Genomic DNA, 10,755 nt, shown 5'->3' with positions numbered 1-10,755 from the left:
CCTCCTCCTCCATAGATCGCGTGCAAAAAGGTCTCCTCCCAAATCTCTTTTTTAGGGGGAAAGGAGCCTTTTCTTCCCTTTGGCTGCGTTGAGGGAAGGCCTCTTACTCTGGCGTCCGGTTGACTCCACTGCTTAGGAATTTGTTTCTTGTAAGGGGGGGGGGGTTGCATGATCCTAGCGCAGAGAGACCGATTCCGTAGGTCGGCTGATTTAGTTACAATTGATTTTGGTTAAGTTTTCCCTATGAAGATCAAGTGATTGTTAAGCCACTCTGAAAAGTGTCATTCTGGGAGGGGAATAGGGTCTTCTAACAACTTTCAGCACCCTTAAACTACAGCTCCCAGAAATGCTTGAGGGAACCCATGGCTGCTTAAAGTGGCATCATAGTGCTTTACGTGTATAGTGTGAATGCGGCCACGTATGCTGAGAGAAGTGGCTGGCCCAAGGTCACGCAATGAATTTCCTGAAGGCTTAGTGGGGTTTTAAACCTGGGCACCCCCTGGTCCTAGCCCAGTGCTTTAACCACGACACCACACTAGCTTCCATGTATCAGTTTCCCCCTGTCTTCACTCCCTCAATGTATAGCTGAATGAGTATAGCAACCATCCAACACATACTTAAACTGGGAGCAAGTTCCACTGAGCAGAGCCAGGTTTACTTTAAAAATAAATATCTTCTTGGTTCACAAAAAAAAATGTGCAGTCTTTTTTTTCTTTTCCCAAACAGTAAAGTCTTTTTTACATTTGATGTGAGACATTATAAGGTGGAGGAAGAAGGAGGGGAGAGAGAATGGGGAGAAGGGATTGTGGTGGCAATATTTAGTATGTTTGTGGGTGAGTCTACATAGGTTTGTGCTACACTTAAAGTAGGTAAGAATTTAGTGCTTTTCCTCCATTTCTTTTAGCTGCCTACTGCTGTTGCCCCCACCATTTCTTTTTATTTGCTCAGCGTCAGCCCCCCAGGATGGGATTTCTCTTTTTAGAAATACCAAAGACGATAATGCCAAACACACTAACAAGAGAATCAGTTTAATTGAACTCTGGGAGGTTTGCTGCTTGCATAAACGTCTGTGGGATTATACTGCAAGTTCCTCCTATGCTTATTATGTGGTAAGTTTAAATAAATTTTCTCTTCAAAAGAATCTCCTAATACCTACACAGCAGGACCAGTTTGTTACTTGATTAGAAAACGTTCTTATAATCTGAAAAGATATTTTAGTAGACAGGTGTTTTAAGTCTTTGTACTGAAATAATTATTCCACAAACCCCACAGGGCACCTGTAATTTTAAAAAAGGCAACCCCGTTCTTTAGCACATGTGAGGAGGAGCGTCAGGATATCATGTGTGTATGTTGCTAAAGGAATTATCTAGTACTGTACACTCTTTCCTACAGTAGTTTTATTTGTGTGCCTTGTTAGCTAACCCAACGTGAGTTTTATAACATGCATTACTGCTGCTGCCAAGTTCATATCCTAACACTTCTTCCAAAGGAGCCCAGAATGGCAAACAAACCAGCAATAAAAACAATATAAAATTCATTTAGATAATGGACCTAGCAACGTGGTTGAGTATTGCGTATCTTTTATGTATTTATCTAGATTGCTTTATGGCCACGTTTATGGCTTTCTGACCATATTAAAGATAAGGATAGTTTTTGACTGACGTTTCATGAAAAGTAGTTGAGAAGCAGCTGAAGGAAGGTTTGTGTCTTGCGGAAGCATACAACCATGAGCTCTGCTCGTCTGGGCTGAGGTTCTACAGCAAAGGGGGACCTTCCCTCCCGTGCGGGTTCCCAATTCTTTCTGGACTGGCACCAGTGCAGGCAAACACCTGTTGTATAAAGCTGTGGTTTTCAACCAGAGTGCTGTGGCGCCCTAGGGTGCCTTGAATGATGTCAGGGGTGCCATGGGCAACACTGGCCTCTGTCCCTTTCTCCTTCCTTCCCTCCTCTGATGCCCTCTTGCATCTCTGCCTCCCAAAGGCTTGCACAGCTGTTTGGTGCAGCAGCCCTGGCTACAAGCTCCACAGGCAAATGGTGCCTCTGGGACTGGCCAGGGGGTGTTTCCCAGACCCTTGTGGGACAGTGGGAGGAGGCACCTCTCTTTGGGGTGGGGGGAAAGCTCAGAGACCAGGGGCAGGAGATGTAACTACCCAGAAGACCCCAAGGAGAGGGGAAAGGAGAGGAGGCTGAGGGAACACTCCACAAGGGAGAGTATTTGAAAAAGGGTGAGAGGCTGCCAGCTCTGCAGGCTGGGGTGACATAATTGGGCTCCTAAGCCCCACAGGGGTGCAGCAGAAAAATGTAGTTTGTCAAGGGAGCAGTGGACTCAAAAAGGTTGGGAACCTCTGGTATAAGGTATAGGAGAGCTTTGAATTCCACACTGCTGTTACCCATGGCCAAAGTTCGGAATATTTTTGCTTCTGTGATTTATAAGCTTTTGTTTTCCCCCAGAGGACAGTTGTGCCAGTTGCAAAGTATTCGCATTCTTTGTGCATTTCCTTAAAGCAAAGAAAAGCAAAACATAGCAAGTTGAAATGCAGTTTCTCTATTCCAACTACGAGGCCTCCCGCCCCAGTTCTCTGCTTTTAGATTTTGGAAAAGTGAAGTCAGTGGCTGGTTCTCTTGTATTGCCCCTTTGCTTTTCTCATGTCCAGGGAGCTTTAAGGAGGAACTAAAGCATAAAGTGATCAAGCTTGAGATTTTAAAGTATTATTTTAAAAAACACAATTTATTTAATGAAAAACTCCAAAAATAGTGAGTGGGAGTGGGGAGACAACAGACCCCACCCGCCAAGGATAGAATGCATCAAATACCAACAAGGCTCCAAAATTTAAACAAGCAGAGATTCTTAACGTGGATCGTTTGGAGCCTGCAGTACAAACCAAGAGAATCAAACACACTTACAAAAAGAAAGGAGAATAAAATGAGATTATATACAAAACTCATAATTATGTACAGTGGCTGGGATACATAACAGACACAAAAATCCAGATAATCTGAATTTATAGACAAAAGTTCCAGAATGTGCAAAATCCACACAGCAAAAACAGGAAACACAATGGTCCTCAGATGGACACACTTACTGTAACAGTCGAGACATGAGAAATTAGGCCTGAGGCAAAGGCTGTACGGAAGCAATGAACAGAGACCTTGGAGAGCTCCCTGGAGCAGAGTGCCTCCCCACCGTGGCTCTTTCCTGGGAGTGTCATTCCCTGGGGAAGAGTGTACTCTTTGGTAGGCTCTTTCGTGGGGCTGGCTCAGGAGTGGTAGGTGGGTACTGGGGTAAGGAGGAACCGAGTGAAATGATGCTCAGGGAATGAATATGATGTGTGTGGTTCTTGGAGTTGCTAGCCCATCTGCATGTCCCTGAGGCAGGGTGATTTTCCTTCCATGCTAGGAGTCTGTGACTTTCGCCTTTCGCTAGGCACAAAGGACAAAGTGCTTAATGTGGGAGCGACTCCTGCCCATCCACCCTCGGAGGCACATCCATTCAGCTTAGCCTCCTGAACCTGCATTCCTCAGGGAAGAGAAAGGGCCACCCACTTAAGAAGGGGAGATGGCAAGCCAAGGGACTGGATAGGGTGTCAGGATCCTTCCTACAGTGCCAACAGTTTGCACTGGGAGGATGCTGCATGCACACCCATTCCAAAGCAAGCAGCTGCAGGACTTGGTTTCCAGAGCTATCTGGACAGCTGCTTCTTGGAATGAACTTCCCTTCCACTCCCTTGTGCATTATGGGTGCAGGAAGGTTAAACACTGGAGACCCTAAAGGGAAAAAGGAGGGGGGGAAACCAAGCCAGCTGTCTGCCCCTAGTCCTGCAAGCGGTTTCACAAATTCTAACAAGCCCAAGCTTAACAAACCCTCTCTGTCCCAGACCACAGCTGTGAGAGCAAGAGTGTGTGTGCGCCTTTGCAAAGCATGAATCTGAACAGCCAGGCCACAAAGAATAATGCAACACGTGTGAGGCGGTCCTGCGCTGGTTTGACTGACAGATGGGCACGTACGGTGTCAACACTGCACCAATCTGACTTGTGGAGTGGGTGGGGGCACTAGTGTGCACTTCTACAGAAGCCCAGGATGCAGCTACAGACACAGACTTCTGTCACTACTTGCCCTTCTCCCACATCCATTTCCGATTGGCCAAAGGCAACCAAGAGGAGGTCATGAAAATTAAACCATGGTGAAGGCAGAGTTGATTGGCTGCTGAATGAATCCCATCCACTTGTAAGTTCCACCCTGTTCTTGACATGCACAGCTTGTTACCCTGCCGCCGCCCACCGCCGCCACCACGGACTGTAGCCTGCCAGGTGCTCCACAATCTCTCCATTTTTAAAGTTTTGAACAACAATAGCAAGCTTACTGAGCTCCTGGTGGGCTGCCATGTGCTGCTGGTGGACCCCACTCAGTTTAGGGAAGGTCATAAGTTTCACAGGCCCAACCTAAAAAAAGGGGATCTTAAAATGGAAGCCCAGTAGGGTGGAAGTTTCCATGGCAAAGTGTCAAAGAATCCTGGATGTTGGCTACTTGGAGCCAAACTGCTCCCTTGCTTCTCCCAACTTGGAAATGGGTTGCCTTTTGCAGGCTCTGTCAGACCCTTGACCTGAAGCAATTGGACTGGAAGTGACATTTGCTTATGGAGGAAGGCAAATGAATATGAAAGATGAGACAGGAAGCATTTCTACAGAGCAAGTAGGAAGAAAATGTTCAGAGTTGTGCTTATTTAAATACCCCGTGTTCTGGGTGGCACCCCGCTCCCTTTCATGCAGAGGAAGCAGTACCTGCCCCCAAAGCCTATGGGGTAAGTGACATATTGGTATGAACCTCCTTTCCCACATTTGAGCCAAGGAGTTTATTCAGTATTCAATGAGTGGGGAGGACACAAAGAGAGATCTAACTCAAAACAAAATATGTAGCATGCCAAGATATCTGTGACATCTCCTCCTTGAGGCAGGGGGCTGCAGTGTTTAGGACAGACACACAAGATCAAGTTCACTTTGTGGCTCAGAGCATTGCTTGGGACAGAGTAGTACAAAAGCCACATTTGTAACATAGCCACAGCAGCAGGAGCCAAGAGAAGGAAACGGAAAAAAAGTGTACAGGTTTTTTTATCTGCCACCGAGACTCCACAATGAGGGGGATGCAATCCGATCCAGGGGCCCACTGCCAGTTAAGCCTCGGGGGGGACACCCCACCCAGGGGCATGAGGTGAACGAAGCTGCTGGTACTTATAGTCATTCTTCTTGGGATCTCTCTCTCAAGAAACAGCTGCAGTGCCTCAAGGACAAGCCTAAAAGAACTGGCCTTGGGGAGAAACTTTTTGAAGGCAAAGAGCTTGCCTGGGTCCTCCCTCTTTCAATCTGGGAAGCAGAGCAGATTGCTCAAGAGTTATTTATAAAGCCAGCTCTCTCCCTGCCACCTCCACATTTCCCCTTCCACTGTAATAGCCTAGAAACCAGAATCACCACTTCCAGCGAGACAAAATTTCACTCTGCTTACACACACAGTTACTTCAAGCTGAATTTTGGGGCCTCTGAAAATATATGTGGATTCAAAAATCTAAAAGCTATCTAAAAGACTGAATGTGGATTGTACGCTCCACTGTTTGACAGAGCCACACTGTATGCTACAAGCAGTTAAGTGCTTAAGCATTATGATGGCCCCAAAGCCATTTCAAACAGCCAATAAAGTGGGCTGATGATGTGCTGCCAAACCCCACAGTAGGGGTGGTTTGATTTATTGCTGGTCAGGAACAGATAAAAAGCAGCACAGCTCCCTGGAAGCATCATAGAGCTGCTGACAAAGTGCTCTAGGAGAGGAGGCAAGGTGGCTCCTATTTGTCCCCTGCAATACCAACTTCAGGGGCCCCTGTTTGTTTTCATGTTTTACTACCTTAGCAAAAAAACAAAAAACAAAACAGGAGTGCCAATGCTTGGAGAAGGAAGGAGGGAAGGTCTTTGAGGGACCGAAGTGCATATCAAGCACACAAAAACTGCCCTCTGAAGTGCAGGCTTACTACACAAAAGTAGTCTTCCTTAAGCATCAATATGTTGCAGTTTGTAAAGCTATTTTGCATCACTCTCAATGAACCTCTGGTCTCAGCCATGCATCCAACCCCTGCAGCTATTCAACTTGCTCCCTTCAAGTCTCAGGGCAAAGGCTGATCTCTTGCCTGCCAAGGCGAGCGCTCAGAAGAGGAATGCTTGGCAAAGTCTGCTACTTCTGGAATGGCACATAGAGTTCCCAGAGGCTCTGCAACATGGGGCTACTTCAAATAAAAACCCCAAAACTGAAATGCCAAAAGGGAAGGAATGCTGCTGGGATGCCTTATAAATGGCTGTGACAAGTTGACTGCACAGATGGCTGAGCAGTTCCCCCCAAAGTATCTCCTTGTGCGGAGATGCATCATACCACAAGGCAGGCTCAGCAGCCAGAAAGAGGGCAGAGGAACAAGGTGTAGCCTCTCCTCTTGACTGTGGCATGTGGCTGGGAGTACACACCTCTCAGAACTGTTGCCAAACACAAATGAACAGGGTGAGTTTCAGGACAGGCTGTCTAATGAAGTTATTCAACTCTTCAGTATAGTGGACAACCTCCCCCACCTCTCACTGCACTGTGATGCCACTCTAGCAAGTGGAGTCTTACAAAGAAATGGAAATGTATCTCATGTGACCTAAGTTCTTTTAAAAAACACTTTGAAGGTGAGATGAGGGGAAGTGTAAGAAAAGAGCAGTACAAACATGAAAGAGTGAAGGGACACAGCCATGGGAGAGCAGTGGGTGTGCCTGTTCAAGAAAAGTGTCTGCTTCTAGCTCCCTACAACTGACTTTTCTGCTCCTCATCTTTGCAAGGAGCGGCAACCGCGCAAGATTGCTGAGGCTCCTTCCACCAACCTGGCATGTTTGACCTAGCAACGTGACACAGGATGGGTTGGCGGCAGGAGAAAGGGCCTTGCCTACTAATGGCAAGAACCAGATGGGGTTGAGTTTGGTTGCTAACACAATAGCCAATGTGGGCTTTGCAAGCTTTGTGCTTTTGGAAAGGCTGAGGTTGAAAAGGAGAACTTTGAGAGTGGGTGCTCAGTAAAGCTCTCGGTTGGCTCAGCAAAAGCTAAAATGTAAAAAAAGAACAATATTGTTAAAGGCGAAGTTTTGTGGACCACAAGTTCTCAAACACATTCTTCAGGAAGACACAGGCATGCCAGCTCAGAGAAGGAGTGTGCGCCAGGAGTGATGGGATGCACTCAGCACAGATGGAGGCTGGACACCCATGACACGATGTGGCAGAAAAATATGAGAAAGCAATTGGCGGGCGGCTCCTTGGCTGGAGACAAAAATGTAGCATCTCTCTTGGCACCAGAGGCTGGTCCCTCCCTGGCGAGACCAGATCAACACACAGTAATGCAACATGGGTGAAGTTACCACAGGACAGCTCTGATTTGGCTGATGGTTTGGACAGAGGTGATGCCGCATTGCAGCAGAGTGATGAGGACACAGGAGGGACCACCGTGTTGTCATCATCAGGCCGGTTTCGAGCCAAAGAGTCCGACAGGGAAGTGTTTCACATGGGTTGGCCACTGGGCAGCTAGCTGGAAAAACTTGATGTCACTCCACTCCACTCCATCAATGGAAACTAGAGAGAAGAGAGACGATTCCTATGAACATAGGAAGCTGTCTTATACCAAGTATTCTTCATTGGTACATTGAACTCAGGATAAACTGTCTAGCAGTGGCTTTCCAGGATGTCAGGGGCAGGGACCTTTCCCATCCCCTACTGCTTGGTTCCAGTTATTGAATCTGGAACCTCTTAAATCCATTGAACTCTGTTCTGTTCCCCAACAAAACAGCTGGGCTGAGAAATGAAGAGTTGGTCACTTCTGGATCTGGCTCTCTGGTTGGATCCAATTCCCTACCCCACTATAAATTATTATAAAGAAATAATATAATGAAATCCCTTCTAGTTTATCAGGTCCCTCACCATTTTGAAATCCTTCCCAGTCACCTTCAATACCATCAGGCATCCCTGATCCCAGGGGCAAGCATTACCTTTCAGCATAGTTTGCTGCTGTTTTGCAGAGCAGATCAGCCGGCTGATTCCATCAATCATTTGGCTCTTGGAATCTACTTCTCTCTCTTTGGGTTTCTTGCTCAGAAAAATTGTGGGAACTAGAAAGCACAAGGACCCCCAATTAGTGAAAACAAGTCTCTCTCTTAAAACACAAAGTAGAAGAGTTGGCACGCTTATGCAAGATTTGCAGGGTAAGTCTTCAGCAGTGCTAAATGGTTCAAGAGGCAGGCTGTCATGCAAAGGCCTGCTGGCAATTTGCCCTCCAGGAAGGAGCACCCCCAGTAAAGAGGAAGTGCCACTCTCCATAACTCACCTTTCTTGTTCTTCTCTTTGGTGACAACAGTCATGGCCATGGTCCCAGACAACTGGGTTTCCCCACTGTTTGGAAGCCGTGACACCTGCACCGAGCGGAAGACACTCTTGAGTGTATTTTTGGAGCTGGCGTCTTTTTTCTCCCCTTCCTTCTTTTTTTCCGTGGCCTGAACTAGCCAATAATCCACCTGCAGCCCAATGACATCGCCATAAGGGCTATTGGGGGACCTGTGATCAAGTGACAGGAAAAAGTGGAAACATGAGCAAGTTTTGCATTGTTGAAAAAGCTAACTGACATATTTGCATTGACAACACAGATATTTGAAAAAGGGACTTTTGGGGGGAAAACATGGCGGACTGAATGTCTTTTGTTGGCAGGCTGCCGGTGGAGATAATTATGTGGTAATTGATGATAGCCAGGCATAAATCTTGGCTATTGAATTCACTCTGGAGATAAGAGTGAACAGGGGATTAAGCTCTGATGCCCTGATACTTCAGAGGACTGACCAGAATAGTATTTTAATATATGATCACAGTAAAGAGACAGTGGTGTGTACACCGTCTGTGGCATTTACTTTGCTCTTAGGATCTTTCATAATTCCCCCCCCCCCCAGCAAATGTGTCCAGGGTTCCCAACATGATAAGGAGAAATAGCACAACCACCATCCACACAAAGTGTATTCATACCCAGAGACTTACCCCATGACAGCCAGTCCACTAGTCATAGAGGGAGATGATGGAGGGGTGGCAGTGACATCTCTGGAAAGCCCAGAGGAAGAAGGGGGAGAAGTGGAGGGAACTGTGAGGCTGATGATGGGAGAATCATCTCCCTCTCCTGCAAAGGAAGGAAATCATGAGATGGAGAAGGAGAACACATCTTGCTTACCTGCTAAATAGAAGCAATGTTAATTCTCAGGTTCTCTTGCTGAGCCTTTCAGTTTTAGTTACAAGGCATTTATCATAAGTTAAAGTTTCTCTGGCACTAATACTTATGCCAGCATTTCCCAAATGGTCTCAGGAATGGGATTGGGGGTTTCTGAGCAATAGATATGCACATGGGATTTATTTCACACTTGTCAGCTGAATAGCAGGCTGCACCCCAGGACATCTTTATCCCCACCTGCCTCTTAAGATACCCTTGCTCGGTGGCTGGCAGAGAGAGGTGGGATCAATGCTGCATGAGGACCTCCCCACTCTAGGCATAGAGTATTGGATGGATCCATCCTGGTAGCTTAAGTTTTTACAGGCACTTTTCAGACCCTTCCTAGCACTCCAGCTGGTGAAATCACCACTGGCAGATACTGTACAGCTATAAAGGTAAAGGTAAAGGTACCCCTGCCCGTACGGGCCAGTCTTGACAGACTCTAGGGTTGTGCGCCCATCTCACTCAAAGAGGCCAAGGGCCAGCGCTGTCCGAAGACACTTCCGGGTCACGTGGCCAGCGTGACATTTACCTTCCCGCTAGTAAGCGGTCCCTATTTATCTACTTGCACCCAGGGGTGCTTTCGAAATTGCTAGGTTGGCAGGCGCTGGGACCGAACAGCAGGAGCGCACCCCGCCGTGGGGATTCGAACCGCCGACCTTTCGATTGGCAAGCCCTAGGCACTGAGGCTTTAACCCACAGCGCCACCCGCATCCCTCCTGTACAGCTATAGCATACTATAAAAAGCATAGGTTTTTCATGCTTTGTGAAGCTGGGTCAGCTATTTCCTAGTCAATATTACTGAAGCAGATCACACAATTTCATGCTTGTATTCACTTAACGGAGGAAGTGGAGTAACTAGGATAACCAGTCTTTGCTCTAAGCAGCACAGGGCTCTTAGTGGGTGTGTCATACCTGTAGCCGCAGGCGAGTCTTCAATGAGGCCCACTTTAACCACCTGCAGGGGGCAGGGAAGTGAGAAGGAGAGAGCAAACAATGAAGGCAAATCACTTCAAAAACAAAGCCTGACAAATAATTTAGCTACAGGTGGAAAATAAACACGTTTAACCTTCCTAAGGAAAGTCACTTTATCTCAAAGTTATAGAAGACAGTTAACTCTTCCAGAGCTATAATGAAAACATGGCATTCATAGTATACGCCTAGGATTTTTCTTCCCACCGGCTATTTACTATCAGCTGTTTGAAGCCTGAAACTGGGACCTAGTTCAGGAAGCTGCTGGAGACTAAGCATGAAAATCTCTCTCCCCCTCTTATTCTAAATAGTAGAAGTGTGGCCCTCTGCTCTTGGCCTGATCTGTTGTTGCTGGCATCCATCTTTCTTAGGAGAGAAATGGAAGAGTGCGGCTTCAAAGATAAAGTCAAACCATTGGAGAGCTACAGTGCCTGCTGTGGGCTGTAGAGACTGGTACGGGAGAGACATGTTTTATCGATGGTGG

General features: G+C 46.9%; 1 protein-coding gene across 3 annotated transcripts in view; it reads right to left on the bottom strand.

Annotated features, from left to right (window-relative positions):
- Nucleotides 1-2,707: 2,707 nt before the first annotated feature.
- Nucleotides 2,708-10,755, bottom strand: part of PACS1 (phosphofurin acidic cluster sorting protein 1) — an 80,269-nt gene continuing 72,221 nt past the window's right edge. For all 3 annotated transcript variants that reach the window (XM_083418481.1, XM_083418479.1, XM_083418480.1), the window contains exons 20-24: nucleotides 10,215-10,257; nucleotides 9,077-9,212; nucleotides 8,379-8,605; nucleotides 8,044-8,163; nucleotides 2,708-7,630 (exon numbers count right to left, since the gene is read on the bottom strand). In XM_083418481.1, coding sequence (XP_083274607.1) covers nucleotides 7,518-7,630; nucleotides 8,044-8,163; nucleotides 8,379-8,605; nucleotides 9,077-9,212; nucleotides 10,215-10,257 — 639 coding nt within the window. In that variant the 3' untranslated portion in view covers nucleotides 2,708-7,517. The remainder of the gene's footprint in view (nucleotides 7,631-8,043; nucleotides 8,164-8,378; nucleotides 8,606-9,076; nucleotides 9,213-10,214; nucleotides 10,258-10,755) is intronic.

This window comes from Podarcis tiliguerta (assembly GCF_965153285.1).
Source record: "Podarcis tiliguerta genome assembly, chromosome: 16".
Lineage (NCBI taxonomy): Eukaryota > Metazoa > Chordata > Lepidosauria > Squamata > Lacertidae > Podarcis > Podarcis tiliguerta.
Note: the sequence above shows the minus strand (reverse complement) of the source record. Positions and strands in the feature narration are given on the sequence as shown.